Source organism: Enhydra lutris, unplaced genomic scaffold (genome assembly GCF_002288905.1).
Source record: "Enhydra lutris kenyoni isolate GAN:26980312 unplaced genomic scaffold, ASM228890v2 scaffoldscaffold10, whole genome shotgun sequence".
Lineage (NCBI taxonomy): Eukaryota > Metazoa > Chordata > Mammalia > Carnivora > Mustelidae > Enhydra > Enhydra lutris.
In genome coordinates this window covers 19,252,725-19,277,277 of record NW_019154094.1, presented here as the reverse complement: position 1 = coordinate 19,277,277, position 24,553 = coordinate 19,252,725, and the positions used below count along the sequence as shown (strand labels likewise).

Sequence of the window (24,553 nt, the reverse complement as noted above, 5' to 3'; positions counted from 1 at the left end):
TGTGTGAGCAGTGTAGAAGTTAGGGAGCCTATGGTTACAGATTTTACTTCTTTGCTAACAGTGTTGCACAACTGTCTTTTGTACTCCATCTCTAAGACAGAGCTAAATAAGAATTTTTGAGTGAACTGAAGAATGAGTTTTTAGGATTAAGTTGTAACTTTTGCCTCATCTGACTTGAAATGCCTCTGCCAACAACTTTACATTCTGTACAGGGTGTAACTAACATGTGCCCTGTGATAGACATTAAGCAAATGCTTTTGGGATGAATTCTAACAGAATGCTAAATTTATCTATAATTTAGAATGTTCGCCTAAGCTTTGAAAGGCCCGCTGGTGCTTGCCACAAAGCCTGACTTTATGCCCTGCATAAGCAGAATGTGGGGAAGGGATGGAAGATAATTAGTTTATAGGCCATTTAACTGTTGAAGTCGAATGTTTTTCAAATTACCATAAATCAGATAAAGTTAATTTCCTATTTTTCAATTTGCGAGCAACATAGTGTTATTGTTAGGTTCAGATAAACTGCTGGTCTAATTATCTTTCTTTTCTGATTATTTGTCTTGCCGAACTTCATGATCACAAAAGCCATTTTTCCCTTGCCACTTCCCAGCTTCTAGTTATTTGCTAGTGCCTTTATGCTCTCTTACCAACACAGTCATAAATATTAAAACCAATGTCCTTAATCCTGTCTCTGAATCTAGGTACAGTTCCTAGCAACTTGTTGCTAAATCTTGTAGTTCTTAACAATCTGAATGTTACCTGTTAGAAATGGGAGTTTTTGCAGTAGCTTTCTGCACTCGTTTCTTTGCCCCATTCTTGGTAGTAGAAATGAGGCTTCCTTGTATATAGTTCTATTCTGGACAGTAAGAATCAGGCAGTAGAGAATTAATTTAATTATTTTGAGCAGTTATAACTGCTTCTGCACAGAGCCATCTTGGGTGGACTTAGAGGTAATTAGGAATGTGGAAGCTTCCTTTCCTCATGCTGACTTCTTAGGATTTTAGTGATGGAAGATGATCTCAAAATTCTTGTGCAACTGCTTATAGAATCCAGGCAGGTTATTTAAATGGCTGACAGGGCTGACAGGCATAGGTTATGGGAGAGGTTGGGGAGACTCTGGTGAACTGGATAGTAGCAGCATCAAAAGGGGCAACTGTGCCTCCCTCTCCAGCTTGTTAGTTCCATGTGAGAATGTGAACATGCTGTATTAAGACTGCCCACATTTTTGAAAGGAGTTTGAAATCTGAATCTTAATGTGAGAGTTTCCATTTCTTAAGATGTTGGTAGGTAGCTAATGTGAATTTTTAAGATTACGGGCCGTGGGGCCCCTGGCTTGCTCAGTTGGTAGAGCATCCAACTCTTGATCTCAGGGTTGTGAGTGTGACCATTGGGTCATTCCAATAGACTCTATTCCACGTTGGGTATAGAGTCTATTTAAACAAACAAATAAAATAAAATTTAAAAATAGTTAAAATTATGGGCCAAATAACATACATCTGTGGATGTATGATCTATGGGACATCAGTTTGTGCCATGCTCCGTGATACAGAGAATTAAGTAACTGCGGGTGTAATTTGGGGAAGACTAGGGTTTATCATCAGAGAGACTCATTATTTCTTTTTGCTGTAATTGGTCTCAGAGATAGCAGTAGACTAGATGAGATTAATATTGTTTCTTAAATTCCCAGTTACTTAGGGAGAATGAAATGTAAGCTCTTCACCCCTGTGGGAAGAAAATTGGGGCCCTCGTAATAAGAACTGAGCTCCTGGCCCTACTGCAAGTTCACAGAGACTGGTGGGCCCAAGCTGCCAAGTTTGAGACCTGTGTACTCCTCCCTGTTCGGAAATGTCAAAATTGCTTATAAGTAGAAGCAATTTTAGTGATTCTACATACATCTCATAGATTTTCCAATAGTCTTGGCAGGATACATCCTTTATCCAACATAGTAAATAATTAAGAGGGAGAAGTTGCTATAAATCTAGTTGATAGACTGCTGAAAAATAGTAATTCTGCCTATAACTTAGGTGGTTCATAATGCGAATAAGGTTTGATTCCATATGTAGTAAAGCTATCATTCTTCATTCTTTAAAGATGGAATAACTCAGAAAAGACATTTCTTTTTGGTTTGTTGCTTATGTAAAGATACTCTTAACATTTATCTTATTACCATGAAAACGAAGATAAAGAGTTGGCAGGTATAAATGTGATCTGTTAAGGGAGACTAGTAACAATTTTATTGGCCATATTTTCACAGAAATGCTCAGCACCAATGAATACATCAAAAACCATACTTTATTTTATGTATAGCAATACAATTTACATATTAAATAACACTATAATAGAATGATTTGATATATTTTTAAACAGAAGAAGAAAAAAGGGAAAAATTTCAGGTTACAAAACCCCTTCCCCCCTGAACAAATTAGAAAAAAAAAAAAAAAACCAAAAAAAAAAAAAACCCAAAAACAAAACCAACCACTTTTTCCAAATGGGTCAATGCAACGAATGTATTCAGTGACTAATTATGTCTAATTCCTATTGCACAAATGGTCAATGGAATTAAGAAAGAAAACCCAATTTTCACAATCACTGCCTCAAAGAAATAACACATGTTGGATCTTTTGGAATGCAAAGATGGTTCTTGCTACTTCAATACACAGAAAGTTGAATTCACATATCCACCACAAAAAAAAACACCCCAAAATAACCTCCCCCACAAAACAAAACAAAACAAAAAACTATGACGGAGTTGAAACTAGAAAAAAATTAGCTTTATATGAAAATATAAAATTCTATGATTATATACCATAGATACAAAGTTCCCAGAAGATGCTTATCCAAGCAACAAAATATTTACAGTTTTAATGATTTTAGCTATTTCAAAATGAAGTGAAAGAAACATGAATTAACATGAAGGCTGAGGTTTTTTTTTCTTTTTTCTTTTTTAGAAACAATGGCTGCTTGCTAGTTTCAAATGTCCTAACAAAAAAGGAGTCACTACCCCAAATGTTGGAGAGTTGCAACATTTTATAAAATCGGCTGTCTCCTTTTCTGGAGATGTTTATTTCTTAAAACTCAAGATATTTTTCTTGAAATTAATTATCCTCTGTAGAAAATGCTTCCCTTTGCAAATATTTAACAAAAATACTAAAAACAGTTTAACAGCTAAGACAAAGTAGAGGCCAAATACTATAACAATTCCTTCCTATTTGTAGCATGCCTTCTTTCTAGAGATAAGTAAAGCCAATATTGCATGTTAATGGCAACTAAGGGAAAGCGCAAAGGGGTAAGTGAAATTATAGCTCTTTAAAAAAAAAAAAAGCAGGCATTTTCCCTTCATATAAAAATTCACTGGCACCATTTGAACATAAACTTCAGAACATAGGAGTTGAAAATGCATTTTCCAGTATAACTGCTAAATTCTTAAGACAAACTACATTTTGATTATTATTTCTTAAATTGTGATGAGTTTGGGTTTATTTTTTGCTTAGAATTAGTAATATGTATCTTTGGTAAATTGGTATCTATATCTTAATTTTTAAATATAGTATATATGCATTTAAGAAAAAATTCATAACAAGGCAGTTGTGCTGTGTCATTATAAAACAATTAAGGTTATTTGTTGATTTCAGTATGTCACTCTGGGCTAAAATTTCCAACAGCCAGACCTTGAACACCGTAACCTTCTCTGACCATGCTAGACTCTTCAACTCGAAATAGACTCTAAAAGCTCCAAGGCATACAAATTTAGGAAAACCAGTTCAATTAATCTTATTCTTGAGATTCAGAAGTAACCTTTTTTAACGCACACACACATGTATAAAAGATGATGTGGCTTTTGGATGCTAGAGTTCTCCTGATGGCAATGTGGGTCTCCTCTGATGCCCAGCATGGCCGCTTGGTCCGATCAGTACAACTCAGTATCTTATGATGTGTGCCTTCTGTTCACCTCGAGCTAAAGTCATACGCAGTGAGCTTATTTTATAAGCTCATGTCAGTCTGCAATAGCTATTTCCTTTCCCCCTGAGTGCAGGCGATAATAACCTTGTTGTGTAGTTAAGCAGTGTGTTTATGTCTCAAAGAGAATACTGTCTTTGAAAAACTCTGCCTCTGGAAAGATGCAAGAACATTAACATCGATAACAAACAAAGACTAATATTCAGGATACACTCTCTGGGGAAAGTGAGGAACTGCTGAGTAGAATTGTCCTTACTGAAGTGTGTTTGGACCACTTTGGCAAGATGGGCAAACAGCAGTTGCTCAGATTTCAGTGTCAGGATTTGTGGATAGGTTCAGGCCCACTATGGTCACATATTTTCTCAGAGACCTTCAAACCACCCTTTGAAATGTTTCTTTTTACTAGCAATCTTTCTTTCGACTATGATACCTGTGTAAGAAACGGTCACAGGACTGTGTTGGAACTTAGGCCTTTGCATGACTTGAGCCCTCTGTAAATAGCACAGAAGGAAACACTCCCTGCTTTCTAACCACTGTTCATTTGTATAAGAAAAAACTACCAGGGCACCATGAGCCCCAACTTGAACATCACTTCCGAAAATCCAGTATGTGCCAACTACTAAAAAGAGTTCACTCCTGTCATTATATAAATGAAGTGTAACCTGCTTAATTGACTGAAATGATCTAGCTCTTGCCATGATCTGAAACCTTGTCCTTCCTGATTCCTCTCAGCCTCTGGCAGTGGTGGTGTTCCTATGTTCAAGCTTTCTTCCTTAGGTGTTGGGTAGAGCTTCCTGGTATTTTACCTGTGATGGGAGCAGAGGGGCTGCAAAGGTGTTGTTTTCCTCTAACACATACCATTTAGCAAACTGCTCAGCTGTACACCTTTTCTTAAGCTTCACCTACACGGTTCATGAACAGTGGACTGTTTTCCATGTTGCAGGATTTCTGTGATGAAAACATGAGATTATCCCTGGCAGGTACATAGTTCACGAAAAATCTATCACCCTAGCCTGTGCATTGGAACTCCCAAACTTGGGCCTGTAGCGTCTCCTTAGCAGCTTTAACTCCACAGCACCACTCTGACAAACTTCACAGACAGCCAACTTAAGGTTAATAGAACCTCAGCACTGATTATCATTAATGTTATAGAGCCTATTCACATAGTATGATAGTAGCCAGTGTGGATTTTTTTTTTTTTTGGTCAAAGTTTATTGACATAACAATTAACCAAAATCCTTTTTCTTTGTGATAGGCCTTTTCTTTGTGGTGATGATTTCACTTCTAACAGAAGTTATTCCTCAAATGCAAATACGAAATACAAGAACAGATCTCAGTAGTAGCTTATTTTTCTAACTGAACTGATATTTCTTATTAATGCTCCTAATTTCCCAATTATGTAGTTACTGCAGGGTAAATATGGCTCCAGAGGCTAGATCTCGTAACTTCCTTGGGTTCTGTGTAATGATTATCAGCCTCTTGTGAAGTGTGTCTGTTCTTGAGGATCCACAACACAAAAGCACACAAAGACACATCTCCTTCTTTTAAAATCTATTTGAGAATGTTGATCTCTCCTTCTGTTTAAGATTCTGATTTCTCTCTCTGAATCAGACTTATCGATGTGTGGGAATCTACATAAGACTTGGGAATCTATCCCAGACTCGCTAATACAGTATTTTCACTTCCATCCTAAGTAAAAGAATGTATGTAATTAAGGGATTTATTAGGAAACATTTGGCAAAGAAGAAAAGAATGTTAACTATATAGGTAGTTTTTATTAGATAGCTGTAAGTAATAGGGATACTTTAGAGGACTAATTTCAAAATTACACACCTGCAGAAATTTTCATTATATTACCTGCCATGAGGTGTGATATTAGAAACCAAGAAGCGTGAATGGAGAGTTACTAAAGGGATAGGTGAGATGTGTAAAATATTGCCATATCTCTATGGTAAAAGATAGCCCTCATTGTAGGGTATAGCTATTTCAGAGGGTCAAGATGGAAATAACACACACCGTCCACATAGCTACTGTGAAAATTGTAATACAGAGATATCCTTTATTTTGACACAGTTGGGCATTTTTTTAGGCTATGAATATAACTTTAACTAATAAGTGATGTTCACATAAAGCTCTTAAAGCCTTCTAATTTCTTAATGGATACCTTCACCATCATAAGTAGAACTGTTCCAAGGCCACGAGGTTGATAGACTGTCTTAGTAGCTCCCAGGAACCTGCTATTCCTTAAAAGAAAACAATGCCCATTCACTCCATTAAAATACAGAAGGCAGACAGTATGGAGCAGTGCCTGAAAAGAACAGGAGAGGACTGAGGAAAAGTTCAGCATTGCCTGCTAGGAGGATGCAACTGCTTTAGCAATAACAACAGCAATAATAATAATAATAAACATAAACCAAGATTCACTGTCATAACAAAGACCCTCACTGTATGAACTAAAAAGTAGCATGTGTGTTGTCATGGAATGTCACATCAGGGCTTTAGTATTAGATTATAGGCAGTAACACTGATCGTAGAGTGCAAACTAGGGAAAACTGCGTTTCACTGTGTGAAATGAACAGAGGTGCAAATGCTCAGTAGGATACCATTAAGACATAAAATGGCAAAAAATAAATATCAAAACTTTTATCAGTGTAAAAAAGTAACTGGGTTATTGTATAACCTAGAGTCTGGCAAAAAAGGCCTCAAAAAAGTTCTCAGTCTTCAGAAGTTTTACAAATTCAGTGCCCTTCCGGGATTCCAATCACACTAGAGATTCCATGCTCTCGGCAGGGTCTGATTCATCCGCAATGAGAACAGCACCATTTTTGTCCACTGTCATGGGACCGTTTCCGTTTTCTTTAGTGCTGACCAGGCTGAGCATCGCTTTATAGACAAACTGGTATTGTTCCTGAAAAACAAGAGGAAGACCGTTTGAGACAAAGAACAGCTGAATCATTTCATCTAAGGTAGCAAGACCAATTAAAAATCTAATCGTAAAAAACGAGAATATACATTTCTGTTAAGAAACTTCAAAAAAAGGACTTGGAGCCTTTATCATCAAGACCTATGCATGCTGCATGCCATTCTGATTGTTGCTAGTTTGGAACTAAATTCTGTTGACAGTGAGTTAAGATCGTAACATATCGTTATATTGTAACTCTAGAAAACCGAGTTTCTCCACCTCAGCACCACTGACGTCTCGAGGCAGGTAATTCTTTGTCGTAGAGATCTGTCTGCTGCATTGCAAGATGTTCAGCAGCGTCTCTGGGTGGGTTCCAATGAGCACTTTCCTCCATCCCCAGTTGTGACAATGAGAAAGTGTCTGGACACTGCTGAACATCGCCTGGGGGAGGCAAAACCATCCCCGGGTGACCACCAGTGTTCTAATTCAAGTGTGAGCCTGAGTTTCACCTGATGACAGAACAGGTTTCACTAAGAAACCAAGTACTTACAATGTCTGTGAATACTCCAGGCCTCATAAGATTAATCATTTTTGCAACCTGGAAAACATCCACAGCATTTTCATTCTCCAGTTGCTGGGACAGGGTGGTAAGGGCACACAACATTCCTGCTGAAACTGCTCCATACCTTGGAGAGGAGAAAAAAAAGAAGCTATTTCAGATTTTCTAAGGGATTGAGTTTTTCGAAGGAAATGAATATCCTATTTTTGCATAGAAGCTAAGTAGACTGCATTGACATCTCTTTGTAATGGATGAAATGCTGGCCCAGGGGAGAGGTAAGAAGCTAGCATAAAGGTGACGTTCGTTCTCGAACGTGAGATCTCCCAAACTGGCTTATCAGACACTCAGCTTAATATCCCAGATGAAACGAGAGGGTCATCAACAGACGGGATGGCTATCGAAGACATGATGTTGGGAATGAGGTGGGGGGCATAACAGGAAAAAGAATGTGAGGAACCCAGCTACAGGCTTCTGGACGAGTAGAGGTGGTGAAAGGATCTGGAAAAAAAAAAAAGCTTTAACCATCCCAAATGGTTAAACTGAACTTCCAGAATGTGACTTGAAATGGAACATATGTATGGCTCAAAGTGCAGTCCAAAATTTTTCAAAATGAATTTCATATTAGGTAATTATTTTTGGCACTGAAGTGGAACTTTGTCATTAGAGTGCTCTCGAAAAAAGCCTTGGAAAAACATGGCACACGCTCTTTCTTACACACACACATGCACGCGCACTTAGAAGGGTGGACTTCCCCATCAGGCTGGACTGGCAACCCCGTTTTTTCCAGGAACCTGTGGTGGCTTCTCAGTGATAAGAAGGCAGAGGATTAAATGAATTGTTCCAGGTGGTGATGCTGGTCGAAATGAAACTAGAGTTTTATACCCCGTGTTCACTATTCTGTTAAAAACTATTAGGTGTGCAGTTTTGAGCTTATTATTGTCAGATACAATTAGGCCATTACAGATGTTGCACATCTTTAATACAAAAAGACCAGAGTCCCCAGTGTGAGAGGTAACCTATCTTGAGGTAAAACATGTTACACATTTAGGTCCAGCCGCCCAGGGTTGTGACTTCATGTGCTGTGTGCGTACTGGACGTCCTCTCTTCCCTGTAGATGGCCATACCCGTTGTCCGTACCTTGTGCGCACCAGCAGAAGTACCGTGAGTAGAACTAGGTCACAGGCACGCCCATCTTTAGTTTTAAAGATGCTGTGGTATTTCTCTCATAGTGGTTGTTACATGTTTATACCTTTCCCAGGAGAATACTTGCTTCTCTTCATCATTTTATTTTTTTTAAAGATTTATTTATTTGAGAGAGATAGGCAGAAGGGTAGAGGGAGAAGCAGATTCTCCACTAGGCCGGGAGCCTGACGCAGGGCTCAGTTCTGGAACCCTGAGATCATAATCTGAGCTGAAGGCAGACGCTCAATGGACTGAGCCACCCAGGTGCCCCTCTCTTCCTCATTTTAAAGTTGACATGCTTCTGCTAATTTGATGGGTGAAAAATCTTCTGGGTTTATGGTCCATCTATAGTTCCTCCTCTGAAATTGTTTAATAATATACTTTGGCCATTTTTCTTGGCTTTGTCTCTTTTATTTGTAGGATAGGTTGGAAATATTTTTTCCAGTCTCTGATTTCTCTTAACATTGTTTGTAGGCATTTTTGTTAAACTGAAGTATAGTTTACCCATAATCAAATTGATCAGTCTTTTATTTTTGGCTTAATTGGAATCTTGAGAATGCTTTTTCTAACCCAGCATTTTGATAACATTCTCCGACATTTTTCTATTTTTATTTTTTACATTTCATTGTTTAATTCATCTGAATCTCATTTAGATGTAAGGTAAAGGTCTGATTTTAGTTATTTTTCCCATGGATAGCTACTTTTTTTAATTGGATAGTCTCATCTTTTCTCATTGACTTGAGCTTCCTTTATATCATATACTAAATCCTCATATATACAGGCCTGATTCCGAACTTTCTGGCCCTTTAATATGTTTTTTGTATTTCCTCATGTATGTTTTAATTCCCATAAGGTTTTGAGAAGTCTCGGAATCTGAAAAAGCAAGTATCTACAGTAGACCTGGCCATCTCTACATTCATTTTCATTTTTCTTTTGTGCTTCAAATATACTTCCATTTTCATTTTTTTTTTAAATTTTATTTATTTATTTGTCAGAGAGAGTGAGCACAGGCAGACAGAGTGGCAGGCAGAGGGAGAAGCAGGCTCCCCGCCGAGCAAGGAGCCCAATGCAGGACCCGATCCCAGGATGCCGGGATCATGACCTGAGCTGAAGGCAGCCGCCCAACCAACTGAGCCACCCAGGCGTCCCTCCATTTTCATTTTTATACTCATTTCCAAATACCTCTATCCCTCTATCCCTCCCCATCCTGTTTCATGTGAAACTGGATTGTCAAGAAATACAAGTTTTATTGGCATTTTGGTTAGCTTGTGCCGAACACACACACACACACACACACACACACACACACACACACACACACGTTTGAGGAAATTAACATCTTTTTTGAGTTTTTCTGTTCATGAACATGAGGTCTTTTCTCCCTTCATGTCTTTTGTAGTTTTCAATTATATTTTATAGTTTTCTTTATTGTCTTTGGCACTTTCATTTTAGGGTAATTTCTCAATGTTAGTGTTTGTTACTGCTAAGAATAGCCTCTCTTTATTACATTTTGCTTGGTTTCAGTTGATATATAGGACAGTTACTGATTTTCACATGGTGAACTTGTATCTAGCCATGCAGTTAAGTTCCTAGTAATTTGTGGATTCTCTGGGAAGCCAGCTACATCTTTATCTACCAATAATATCAGGTTTGTTTCTTTTCAACTTTTCTATTTCTTTCATCTTTTGCTTTTATTGTACTGGCTAGAACCTTATAGTTCTGCATTCTAACCAGTATTTGCAAGGAGGTATCATATTGTTTTCTTTAATGGTAAAGCTTCTAAGTTTTTAGTATTAAATAAAAATGTTTGCTGTAGGCTTCCAATAAATAATATTTATCAAGTTAAAGAAAAGGCTTTTGACTTTCAGTTTGCTAAGAGTGTTTTCTTTTGGGGAGGGAGATTATGAATGAATGATTTTATTCTGTACTTCCCAACATCTATTGACTTTTTTAAAGAAATTCCTTTGATTATGTCCTGCATTCACTTGCGAGAACAGTGGTAACATTTAACCACCTCTATAAGCCCTAGGGTAAATCTTACTTTTTCATGATACAAAATTCTTTTAACTCAACACACTGAATTTTATTTGACAGTATTTTACTTAGATTTTTACAGCCATAATCAAATAAGTAAGACTGGCCCTATACTTTTCCATTCTGGTGCTAGCCTTTTTTTTTTTTTTTTTTTTTTAAATCATGGTTATATTAAATTTCCTCTTGTTACTGTTCAAGAGTAGCCTGGTGAGCACTTGGTGTATCTTAGCAGTTTGGGAAATCACCTGTTATTCAGCTCTTCAACAATTAAAAAAAGTAGCTATCCATGGGAAAAATAACTAAAATCAGACCTTTACCTTACATCTAAACATGTTAAAGCTCTTCAACATATAAAGAATTTCAAGTGTTTATTTCCTTTAAAATATTTCTATTTTTAACTTTTTATTATTAGAAAACATCAAACACATGCGCAAGCTCAGTCACTTTCACATAGCAATTACTCAGTTCCAGTGGTCATGGGCTCATGGCCAAACTTGTTTCACATCTATTTCCTTTCCCATATATTTTGAAGCATATCCCAAACATTTTATTCATTAGTTATTTTCATGTAAGAATTAGGATTTGGGGGCGCCTGGGTGGCTCAGTGGATTAAGCCTCTCTCTGCCTTAGGCTCAGGTCATGATCTCAGGGTCCTGGGAGCCCCGCATGGGGCTCTCTGCTTAGCAGGGAGCCTGCTTCCCCCTCTCTCTCTGCCTGCCTCTCTGCCTACTTGTGATCTCTCTCTGTCAAATAAATAAAATCTTAAAAAAAAAAGAATTAGGATTTTTGACAATATGTAAACATGGTCAAGCCTAAGCAAATTAACAGTTATCAAATATTTTTTTAAATTTCTTATATATTAATATTTAATCAATGGTAGATTTTTCCTTCCCAGTGTAATTTTATAACTTCCTTAATTGTTTTCTTCACCATTCTCCAAAATAGTAAGTTTTATGAGACTTTACTCATCCTTTATTCATGTCTTAGAAAATCTCAGCCATTATTTCTTCTTCTTTAGTCTCTTTTCTCAACAAGGATCACCTCTCAGACATATATTAGAACTTACCTAGCTTCTGTAACGGAGTTTGATTTCACTTCTGTCTACTCTACTACTAGACCATCTCTTGTTTTTCCCATTTCTTAGACTCTCATTTGTTCTTGCTTAATAACATGTTTCTGATTAATGCCATAGTCTTCTGTCAGATCTCAGAGCATATATTTAAAAAATCTCTTATAACTATTATCTAATCTAGTAACTGATTCACTGTATTTTTGTTTGTTCCTGATTTGATCATGTTGGTTTTCCTCATATTTTAAATCATATGTACTTTTTTTTCTCAGTAGGATAAAATCTAACCTTTGCTTACTCTGTTCTAGTGAAACTGTTAAGACTCAGGACCCTTTCCCCCCATTTAATCTTTTTCTTAGAGCTATTCATAGCCATTCAGATAGGAAAGTCAGGTATTACATATTTCATTATTTTATTATGTAGTGTGTACTCCCTGTAGGAGTACTCTGGCCTTTCCTTAGATTGCCTTTCATAGATTTTGCCACTTTTAAAAAACGTACCTAAATTAAAAGTACATACATAGATTTCAAACATGACTAGAAACTAACTCATATTAGTCAAATATACAGATAATTTAAGTATCTTCTGCATACCAAGCATTATAATGAAAGGATAAAGCCTGAAAAACTGAAGGCCATTCTCAGAAGTTTAGAGAAATTAAGTACGATTAAAGGATGTTTGTCGAGTTTTATGGATCTGCACTTCTAACTATAAGGACTTGGTGAAAAAGTGATACAAGTAGTTTATAACCTACATAAAACAAGTATAAATACACTGGCTTTGGTAGTTTGTTTGCCTTTCTCAAAGGGCCCAATGAGAGCAAAGCTTATTTATATTTAGCACAGTTAAGAAAAGAGCCAAATGTATTTTCATCTTTTCTTGCCTATGCCTCAAGGAAATAAAAATACTTGAAGTTCCTGATGTAAGTAATGTTTTTAAGTGTTCTATGTTCATTTTAAAATACACTGGGGTTCCTTGCATTGTATACACCTCTGCGCATTTAATGATACTTTTTACTGTTCCATATAATTATATAATTATCCTACCTTTGCTTTTAAAAGGTTTTAAAAATCATAATCAAGAATGAAATTTAGGGCACCTGGGTGGCTCAGTGGGTTAATACTCTGCCTTCGGCTCAGATCATGATCTCAGGGTCTTGGGATCGAGCTTCACGACAGGCTCTCTGCTCAGTGGGGAGCCTGCTTCCCCCTCCCCCTCTGCCTGCCTCTCTGCCTGCTTGTGATCTCTCTCTGTCAAATAAATAAAATCTTTTAAAAAAAAGAATGAAATTTAGAGTTATAACCCTTTTACTAGAAGAAAGTGAAGCTTCCCTTAGAAATCATTATGGCAGGAAGGAACACAGAGTTAAAGCCTGACTATCCATCACTCTGGGGGAATAAAGGCAACACAAAAGCCCTCCACAGGACTTTAAGAAATTAAAACCTTGGATGTGAATGAGAAAATAAGGTAGGAAAAAAACGTAGTCTGAAGCAATGAGCTGAGTGCAGGAATGCACTCAGGAGTCCAGCGTGACAACCAGTGGGAGGCAGTGTTAAGCAGAATTCGATGACAGCTCTGGATCTGACTGCAGCCAGGGCCATATTCCTGGCTTCAGTCTGTGTGGTTGTGGAGAGTTCTGCACTTTGATGCATCTCTTCAGAAGAGTCCTGCTCTTAGTTTAATGCTGTGCTGTTGTCATCTGTAAGTTATTTTTTTCCTGAGGTATAGTTGACAGACGATATATTAGTTTCATGTGGCTAACCTCGTGATTTGACAAGCGTACACATTTTGAAATATTCACCAAGATAAGCATAGTGACTAAAGTTATTACAGTATTATTAACTGTTTTCCCTATGCTGTACTTTTCATCCCCATGATTTACCTACAAGTGGAAGTTCGTACCTACTAATTCCCTTCACCGGTTTTGCCCATCTCCCCACTGCCCTCTGACAAACACCAGTTTGCTCTGTGTATTTGAGTCTGTTTCTGTTTTTGTTTGTTTTTTAGATTCCATACAGATGTGAAATTCTGTGGTATTTGTCTTATAGGATTTATTTCACTTAGCCTAATACCCTCTAGTTCCACCCATGTTGTTGTAAATGGTGAGTTCCTTTTTTATGGCTGAGTAATATTCCACTGTATGTACACCCCACATCTTTATCCACTCCTCTGTTTATGGACACTTAAGGTTTCTTCCATATTGTGGCTATTGTAAATAATGCTGCAATGAACCTAGGGATGCGTGCATCTTTTTCAATCTGTACTTCTGTACTCTTTTGGTACAGACCCAGAAGTGGAATTACTAGATCACATGGTATTTCTATTTTTACTTTTCTGAGGAACTGCTCTACAGTTTTATACAGTAGCTTCACCGATTTATATTCCTACAAACAGTGCGCAAGGGTTCCCTTTTCTTTACATCCTCACGAATGCTTGTTACTTTCCCTTTTTATAGTAGCCATTCTGACTGGTGCAGGGTGACATATCACTATGGTTTTGACTTGCTTCTCCCTGATGATTAGTGGTATTGAGCACCTTTTCATGTGTCTGTTGGTCATCTTTGGATATTTTCTTTGGACAAAGGTTGATTCAGGTCCTCTGCCCATTTTTAATCAGGTTATTATTTTAAGTTTTATGAGTTCTTCATATATTTTGGGTATTAATTAGCTTCATATCAGATATATTATTTGCCAATGTCTTCTCCCATTTGGGAGGCTGTCCTGTGTTTTGTTGGCTTCCTTCACTATGCAAAAGGTTTATCGTTTAATATAGTCTCAACTGTTTATTTGTGCTTTTGTTTCCTTTACTGAGGAGACAGATCCAGAAAAATAACGCTAAGGCTGATGTGCAAGAGATCACTGCCAGCGTTTTCTTTTAGGGCTTTATTGTTTCAGGTCTCACATTTAGGTCTTTAATCGATTTTGAGTTTATTTTTGTGTATGGTGTAAGAAAGTGGTCCAGTTTGTTTTGTTTTTTTGCATGTAACTGTCTAGTTTTCTCAACACCACTTATTGAAAAGACAGTCTTTTCCCTTTTGTATATTATTGTCTTCTTTGTTGTAGATTACTTGATCATATAAATGTGGATTTATTTCTGGGCTTTTTATTCTGCTCCACTGATCCAGATGTCTATCTTTGTGTCAGTACCATAGTGGTTTGATTACCTCAGCTTTGTAGTATAGTTTGAAATTAGGGACTGTGATACCTCTAGCTTTATTCTTTCTCAAAATTGCTTTGGCTGTTAGCGGTTTTTGTAGTTCCATGCAAATTTTAGGATTATTTGTTCTAGTTTTGTGGCAAGAATTGCACTGAATCTATAGGTTATTTTGGATAGTATAGACATTTTAATAACTGTTAAAATAAGAATGGTATGTCTTTCCATTTGTGTTATCTTCAGTCTTTTTCATCAGCATCCTAAAGTTTTCAGAGTATAGCTCTTTCATCTTCTTGGTTAGGTTTATGTCTAGTTACTCTTGTTCTTTTTGATGTGATTATAAATGGGATTGTGTTCTTGTTTTCTGCCACTTCCTTATTATTGTATAGAAACACAACAGATTTCTGTATATTGAATTTGTATCCAGCAACTTTACTAAATTCATTCATTCTATAGTACCATCTGCAAATAATGAGTTTTACCTCTTCCTTACCAATTTTTTTTTAAAAGATTTTATTTATTTGACAGAGAGAGATCACAAGTAGAGAGAGAGAGGAGGAAGCAGGCTCCCTGCCTAGCAGAGAGCCCGATGTGGGACTTGATCCCAGGACCCTGAGATCATGACCTGAGCTGAAGGCAGAGGCTTAACCCACTGAGCCACCCAGGCAGCCCCCCTTACCAAATTTTTTAAAAAGATCTTATTTGACACAGAGAGAGATCACAAGTAGGCAGAGAGGCAGGCACAGAGAGGGGGGGAAGCAGGCTCCCTGGCGAGCAGAGAGCCTGATGCGGGGCTTGATTCCAGGACCCCAAGATCATGACCCGAGCCAAAGGCAGAGGCTTAACCCACTGAGCCACCCAGGCGCCCTCCTTACCAATTTTTATACCTTTTTATTGCATTTTCTTGTCTGATTATTGTGGGTAAGACTTCTAGTACTTTGTTGAATAAAAATGGGGACAGTGGACATCCTTTTCTTGTTCCTGATCTTAGAGGAAAAGTTTTTAGCTTATCATCATTGAGTATTATTACCTATGTTGAGAATATTAGCTGTGTTTGTCATATATAGCCTTTATTATATTTAGATATGTTCCCTGTAAACCCCCTCTGTTGAGAGTTTTTACCAAGAGTAGATGTTGAATTTTGTCAAATGCTTTTTCTGAATCTATTGCCATAATCCTAATTTTTATCATTCATTTGGTTAAGGTAGTATATCATGTGATTAGTTTGTGGATGTCAAACCATCCTTGCCATCCTTGAATAAATCCCATCTGATCCTGGAAATCAGAACTGAATTTAGTTTGCTAATATTCTGTAAAAGATTTTTCCATCTGTGTTTGCCAGAGATATTGCCTGTAATTTTCTCTTTTTTGGTAGTATCTTTGGTTTTGGTAGCAGGGTAATGGTGGCTTCTTAGAATAAATTCCTTCCTCTTCTGGCTTTTTTTTTTTTAAATAGTTTGAGAAGGATATGTATTAACTCTATTTTAAATGTTTGGTAGAGGGGCACCTAGGTGGCTCAGTCAGTTAAGCACCCAACTCTTGATTTTGGATCAGGTTGTGATTTCAGGGTCGTGGGATCAAGTCCATTGTTGGGCTTCATGCTCAGTGTGGAATCTGCTTCTCTCTCTCCCTCTGCTCCTCCCCCAACTTGCTCTTTCTCAAAGAAATAAATAAAATCTTTAAAAATATCTTTGGTAGAGTTCCTCTGTACAGCCATCTGGTCCTGGACTTTTGTTTGTTAGGAAGTTTACATTACAGATTCAATTCTGTTACTAGTAATTGGTTTGCTCAGATTCTCTACATCTAATTCAGCCTTGGAAGTTTTTTCTAAGAATTTTTCTATGTCTTCTAGGTTTGTCTCATTTGCTAGCTTCTAATTTTTAGTAGTAGTCTACTATAATCTTTTCTATTTCTTTGGTGTTGGTTGTTACTTCTCTTTCATTTCTAATGTTAATAGAATCTGCTTGCTTTCTTGAGGAGTCTCGTTAAAAATTTCTCAGTCTTGCTTATCTTTTCAAAGAGCCAGATCTTTGTTTCACTGATCTTTTCTATAGTTTCTTAAGTCTCCATTTATTTCTACTCTCATCTTTATTTCCTTCCTTCTAATAAATTTTGCCTTTGTTCTTTTTCTAGTTCCTTTAGGTTACTAAGGTTAGATTGTTTATTTTTTGTGTTTCTTGAGGTAGGCCTGTACTGCTATAAATTTTCTTCTTAAAACTGCTTTTGCTGCATCTCAAAATATTTTGAACCTGAAAGATTTTGTGCTCCCATTTTAATTTTCCTCCAGGTATTTTTTGATTTCCTTTTTGATTTCTTAACTCATCCTCCATATGTTTATTTCCAGTTTTTTTCTTATAATTTAGTTTCATACTGCTGTGGTCAGAAAAAAATGTTTGATGTGATTTCATTCTTTTTAGATTTTTGGAGACTTGTTTTATGCCTAGTATGTGATCTATCCTGGAGAATATTCCATTTGCATTTGAAAAGAATATGTATTCTGCTGTTCCAGATGGAATGCTCCGTATGTATCTGTTAAATCCACCTGGTCTAATGTATTGTTCAAAGCCAATGTTTATTTTTCTGTCTGGATGACCTATTTTATTACTGTCAGTTTCCCCCTTTATGTCTGTTAATATTTTTATATATTTAGGTGCTCCTACATTGGGTGCATAGATATTTAAAAGTGTATATCCTCTTATTGGATTGATCCTTTTTATTTTTTAAAATTTTATTTATTTGAGAGAGAACACAAGCAGAGGGAGCAGCAGGCAGAGGGAAAAGGAGACTCCTTGCTGAGCAGGGAGCCCAACACAGGGCTCCATCCCAGGACCCTAAGATCATGACCTGAGCTGAAGGCAGATGCTTAACTGACTTGAGCCACCCAGGCACCCCTGATCCTTTTATTATTATGGAATTGTCTGGTCTCATTACATTCTTTAACTATTTTGTTGGATATAAATACTGCTACCCCAGCTTTTTTCATTTCCATTTGCATGGAGTATCTTTTTCCATACCCTCAACTTCCAGTCTGTGTATGTGTTTGGGGCTAAAGTGAGTCTCTTGTAGGCAGCATCTGGACAGGTTTTTTTTTTTTTTTTAAAAAACCCATTCAGTCATCCTGTCTTTTGATTGAATATTTAAACTCCCTAAAATAATTATTGAGAGGTCTGTACTTATTGCCATTTTGTTCATTGTTTTCTGGTTATTTTTATAGTTCTGTGTTCCTTCTTCTCTTGCTCTTTTCACTGTGACTGATGACTTTCTCTAGTGTTATGTTTTGATTCCTTTCTCTTTATTTTTAATGTATCTGTTATAGGTTTTGGGCTTATGGTTTCTATAAGATTCTTATATATAACATCCTAAGTATGAAGCAGTCTATTTTAGGTTGGTGGTTGCTTAAGTTCCAACACATACTAAAAGCTACACTTTTACTTTACCCCCTCTACATTTTATGTATATGATGCCATATTACACATCTTTTTGTGAATCCCTTAACTAATTCTTTAGATATAATTAGTTTCACTGCTTTGGTCTTTTAACCTTTATACTAGCTTTATGAATGATCTAGTACCTTTACTATGTATTTGCTTTTATCAGTAAAACTTTTTCCTTTCATAATTTTCTTCTACTTACAGCCTTTCCTTTTTTTTACCTAAAGGGCCATCTTCAGCATTTCTTCTAAGGCTGGATTAGTGGTGACGAACTCCTAATTTTTGTTTGGTAAACTCTCTTCTTCTTTTTTTTTTTTTTTAAGAGTTTAAAAAAAATTTTATTTATTTGACAGAAATCACAAGTAGGCAGAGAGGCAGGCAGAGAGCGAGGGGGGGAAGGTAGTCTCCCTGCTGAGTAGAGAGCCTGATGCGGGGCTTGATCCCAGGACCCTGAGATCATGACCTGAAGGCAGAGGCTTTAACCCACTGAGCCACCCAGGCGCCCCTCTTCTTCAATTCTGAATGTTAACTGGTTATAGTATTCACAGTTGTGGGTTTTTTTTTCCTTTCTACACTTTGAATATATCATGCCACTCACTTCCGGACTGCAAGTTTCTGCTGAAAAGTCGGCTGATAGCCTTATGGGGTTTCCCCTTTAAATAACTAGTGCTTTGGGGCACCTGGGTGGCTCAGCAGGTTAAACCCTCTGCCTTCGGCTCGGGTCATGATCCCAGGGTCCTGGGATCGAGCCCCACATCAGGCTCTCTGCTCAGCGGGGAGCCTGCTTCCCTCTTCTCTCTCTGCCTGCCTGTCTACTTGTGATCTCTCTCTGTCAAATAAATTAAAAAAAAAAAAACAAAACAAAACTAGTGCTTTTCTGTTGATGCTTTTAAGATTCTTTATATTTGTAACTGTTATCTGTCTTGCTGTGGACTGCCCATGGCTCATCTTGTTTGGGATGTTTGTTTCCTTCCCCAGGTTAGGGAAGTTTTCTGTCCCTTCCTCTCTCTCTCTTCTCCCTCTGGGAACCCTGAAATGGGATGTTAGTATACATTCCCTTTAGTGTATTTTTAATTTTCAGTTATTGGTTCTTTTTTGTATTTTCTATTTCTTTGTTGAGGTTCTGAGTTTATCCACTCTTCTCTCAAGTCTGGTGAGTATCTTTATGACCAATACTTTGAACTCTTCATCTGGAAAATCTTAATTTTTGAACAAGAGTTCCTGCATTTCCCATTTTACATGGGACTCCACAAATTATGTTAGCTGGTCCTTGCTGACACTGACTATTTGTGTACAGAGGCCCTATTTGCTTCACACTGCTTACTTTCTCATGTGAGGAGAGGGGATCTAAGTAAGAAAAGGAAACCAGTTATTATTTGCGGGTATCTTTGCAGCAGTTGACAGAGAAAGCAGTCCAGATAGTTCTACATCTCCTACTGCTTCTCTCAGGATCAAATGAAAATAAAAGGTTACTGGTGATCCTCAAAGAGCTTTTGTTTATTTGGGCTTTATCTATCAATATTTACTCTATCAAAAATTGGAACTGAGAAAACGTTAAACACAAAACCACACAAGCACACATTATGGTAGCCATCAGAGTAAGAATGAACAAGGCAAATGGTATCTTTGCATTATTATGAAAATAGTTTTGAACTTTTGAATCTCCTGGAATGGCCTCCTTCCCAACCTGCAGTCCTCAGAACATACTTTGAGAATTATTAATGGAATTAGCCTTCTAGGAGCTCTAACAGGGTGATAGATATCACATTAAATATTTGCACAAGAAACTGATCTTCTGTGAGTGAATGTCTAATCTGTAGTCTCATGAGACTGTAAAAACTGTGCTCATGTTCCAAACTTCTTCTGTAGGAATGTAGGCTCTGCTTAAAAAATCTGACAGTAATGCTGATAGAGGAGTCTCTGAACAGAACGGTCTTGACTACAGGATGCTGTGAATAAAGCAGTTTGCCTTTAAGCTGTGCTTGTCTTCAAATAGAATCAGTTTACTTTGGGGTGTGGAATTTTATCCTTAGATCATTTATCTAGAAACTTCATCCATCTGGCACACAGCTGAGAACCCTGAGAGTTGGTATTAAGAGATGTCTGTGAAGACCCAATAAATATCAAGTCTGTCCGCTCAGAAGTTCAACTCTTTGACTTAAGTGCAAGTGGCCAGGCCTTCTCACCTCTCCTTTTGATAGAGCTCAAACATTTGTAAGGAGGGAAAATAATGATAAACAAAATGCAAGGCACAAGGCTCTCTGGGGAAAGTTCCTATTAAGGACACGGTCCATATCCTTATTGGAAGGTCAGTTTGAAGCCCAGTACCCACTACGTGCCAGGCATTGGGCTTCACGCAGTGGAGACTGGGACAAATGAGTTACCTCTGCTGGTCTCCGTGGGGTGGGGGTGACAGTCCTGTGAACAAGTAGTTGCGGTAGGAAGCGGTACCCAAGAACAGCACTGGCAAGAGTGGGGTGTCATTAGTGCTGTTAAACGATTACCTCTTCAAAGAGAGTGACTTTTACAGCGTCCGTCCACTGACTGAAAGAGCCCTCAAAGGAAATAGTATTTGCAGGGGCAAGGGGGCCTGCGGGAAGTAATTCAGTGGAGGACTGTTTCACCCAGACCGTAAAGGAATGTGGCAAGTGTACTGCAAGAATGGGGGACATCAAGAAGACTCGTGGCCGGAGAGATATGGGGGCTCTGGTAGGTTTCTGGTTTGCCTAACTCCGTGGCTGGGGAAGCTGAGTTTGGTTTTAGATAGGTGACATTTGAGAGGGCTGGGGGCCACCAGGAAAGGGGGTATTTGGAGGCAGAAAAAGTAGGTAGGATGGAAATGGAAAGCTAACTGGTGTTCAGAGCAGTACACTACCAGTAGCAGCTGTTTAAAAATTTCAAATTTGCTTGGGTAATGTGGAAAAGTCACTTCTGTGGAATTGCTTATCTCCCAAAGAGTGGATATCATAGAAGGAACATATTTCTTCAGGTGGCTTTTAATGCAGCTCATTTACATGCTTTGTGCTGCTCTAGTTCAGAATTCATTTGCTCTTTTCTTATGTAGGCCTAAGAACAAGCTGCATTTGATTAATTTCAGGGGTGACATTTTTAGCACGTGGCATACAATAAAAATCACTGAATAAGACCATATACCCCCCAAATTGAATATAGACAAATGAATTAAATAGTTTTTTAAATTGTTTAACAAATTGCTAGTTTTTTCCTTCCCACATCCCTTACCGTGAAATAGAAGTGTAGCTGCTTTACTGAATTGAGCACAAAATAACAGCAAAATCAGTCACAGAACTGGGCAGCAGCATTAGAATTCAGTCTGAATGGGAAGAAGCTGGCAAAACCCAGGGTATTTGAAAAACTAATACAAATTAGCGGGGGGAAAAAGCTATAGAAGCAGCCCTAATTTTACATACCCCAATTTTCATAGACCAGTAACAGCTGCCCAGTTATTTTTTTTTTTTTTTTTTTTTTTATTTGTCAGAGAGAGAGGGAGAGAGCACAGGCAGACAGAATGGCAGGCAGAGGCAGAGGGAGAAGCAGGCTCCCCGATGAGCAAGGAGCCCGATGTGGGACTCGATCCCAGGACGCTGGGATCATGACCTGAGCCGAAGGCAGCTGCTTAACCAATTGAGCCACCCAGGTGTCCCTGCCCAGTTATTTTGATGCCGGCTTCACTATTTAAACACTGCTGGCTGTTGTCACGTTTGTAGGCATCTCAGTATATTTAAAGCTCCGACTATATTTCCCTCTTTCCCCGCCCCCCCCATCTTAACTCAATCTAATTAAGAGTCAGGCCAACGTTTTGAAATAGTCATTATTTCCTTAAAAAAAAAAAAAAAGACCATAAAAGTCTTTGGAAGCAGCCAATACTATGGCCATCTTCAAATATGAGGAAACCATGATTTGAGGTACAGGTGTTAACCGACGCTAAAAGTCTGTTCACTTCATGTTGCAGCATTTGTTTAGAAAAAATGAAAACTTTAGTCTTACTTTCAAATTGAAAAGTAAGCAGAGTAGCTGCTAATTTAATGGATACACTGAGAATTTGCTGAGAATTTCCAAAGGAGCTACCTTGGAAGTAAAACAGAAATGAGGATATAGGGGTGCCTGGCTGGCTCAATCGGCTGAGTGGCCGACTCTTGGTTTTGGCTCAGGTCATGGTCTCAAGGTCTCAGAATCGAGCCCTACTTGGACTCCATGTTCAGCAGGAGTCTGCTTCTCTCCCTCTGCTCTGCCCTGCTCATCCTCCCCTAAAATAAATCATTTTTTTCTTTTTTTTAAGAAGCGAGGATCTATAATTGGTGCCATATTAGCTAAAATGTTGTGAGCTTCTAAACAATCTGGGATGACACAACTGATTTACAGGTCAATCCCAGCCATGAAGTTTGACTCCAAATATTCACATATCATAAGTTTAATCTATGATCCTTTCCCTCTGAATAAAGAGGAAAATGTTGGAGTTTGAATACCACATGGGTGCCTAGAAGCTCTGACACCAGGAGCAAATTATTTGTTCTCTTTGAGAGTCATATTCTTCAAACTTCAAAACACATTGTAAGCTCTAAATTTATGATTTTTTTAAAAGATTTTGTTTATTTATTTGATAGAGAGATCACAAGTAGGCAGAGGCAGGCAGAGAGAGAGGGGGAAACAGGCTTCCCACTGAGCAGAGATCCTGATGCAGGGCTTGATCCCAGGACCCTGAGATCACGACCTGAGCTGAAGGCAGAGGCTTAACCCACTGAGCCACCCAGGCACCCCTAAATTTATGATTAATAGTAACATTCTCACTCCTAATCAACTAAATCGTATTTTAAAAGTTTTCTTCTCTAATAAGTGCTGAAATTCACTAAGGGTATAAAAATAAATGTAACTAATTAAGTTATTAAATAACTATTTACATTATCTATTTAATTAGTGTTTTGAAACATAAAACCTCAGAAAGCTTGCAAGTCTATTTTTATAGGCTGGTATAGTGCTTTGACCTTCTAGAACATACAGACCAGGAATATCTGAAGCTTTGGGGAGGGCCTGACACCTTAAAATGCAAACAGATCTACACCAGGCACCTGCACACACTGGTAACACAGAAAGAAGGGTCAGGATCTTTCCTTTTCACTCCTAAAGCAAGTCAACAAGAAAAATGTTTGAATTTTAAAGTTAAGAAATAGATACATACTCATCATGAACAATGGTGGGGCCATCCCTTGTTAAGGCCTCTTCCTTGATGACATTGATAAGTTCGAAAGTACTGCTGATGGGGGCATCTGGGTTAGGCCATTTGGGACACTGGAAGTGCCGAACCTCTAGGACGTAGTCATCCTGTAACCAATACAACAAGTCATAGCCCATCCTTTATTTCCTGACACCTGTTAATGTGTGGCCTAGAACTTGTTCCTGAGAAAGTACGTATTAGAGATAACTGACGAGTGCCAAATAGTACGGAGGACTGACTGCCTGCCCTTAAAAAATGACCAGGTCATGAAAGCAGAATCTTATTTTTGTTCAGGGGATAATAAAATTTTAAGTGACAATAAATTATAAGAGACTTTACATAACATATTTATCTATACATTTAAAGGAAAAAAAGACAAATCATCATTTAAGTTATTAATATAAGATAGTGCCTGTCTTTTCCACCCCATAATAAGTTATTACATCTCAAAATGTCATTTACTACTAAAAAAAAAAAAAAAAAAGAAAGTCTTACTATTATCATTTGTAACACATTGCAAGGTTTACATTTCTGGTGGCAAAGAGAATGTTGAGCTCTAGTATATTGTTTTCATAATTAGGTCAACAGACCTATTTGTATGCATGCTCAGACAACAGTCACATTTCATCTACCCAGCTGCAAAAAGCAAATATTTGAAGGAAGGAAAAAGTGAAGTGTACATATTTAAAATTAAGTCATACTCAAATGCCTGGGTCTGTCTCGAGGGTGGCAAGTGACTTTATTACTACTTAGAAAGATGATGCAGGGCCCAGGTATGGCTGTTACTGAGAAATGGAGGTTTAAGTTACCTGTGTAGCTTCAAGGATAAAGTCATGGATGATAATTTGTTCTTCATTAGAGAGGCACAGTCTGTCTTTGCTGATAAGGGTGACGGTAAAGGCCTCACAGTTCATGGATTCTTCTCGACTTGGCCAGTATACAAATTCATCTTCTGCCTATGAACCCCCCCAAAGAAAAAATTCCTCTGCAGTGCTGTCAAACATTTGTTTTTTAATTATTCTTGCAAATTGATGCAT

General features: G+C 37.8%; 1 protein-coding gene across 2 annotated transcripts in view; it reads right to left on the bottom strand.

Moving 5' to 3' along the window:
- Positions 1-5,201: 5,201 nt before the first annotated feature.
- LOC111143893 (protein tyrosine phosphatase, receptor type G) overlaps positions 5,202-24,553 on the bottom strand; it is a 700,723-nt gene continuing 681,371 nt past the window's right edge. For both annotated transcript variants that reach the window (XM_022497940.1, XM_022497941.1), the window contains 4 exons: positions 24,326-24,472; positions 23,481-23,623; positions 7,409-7,544; positions 5,202-6,864 (listed from right to left, as the gene is read on the bottom strand). In XM_022497940.1, coding sequence (XP_022353648.1) covers positions 6,718-6,864; positions 7,409-7,544; positions 23,481-23,623; positions 24,326-24,472 — 573 coding nt within the window. In that variant the 3' untranslated portion in view covers positions 5,202-6,717. The remainder of the gene's footprint in view (positions 6,865-7,408; positions 7,545-23,480; positions 23,624-24,325; positions 24,473-24,553) is intronic.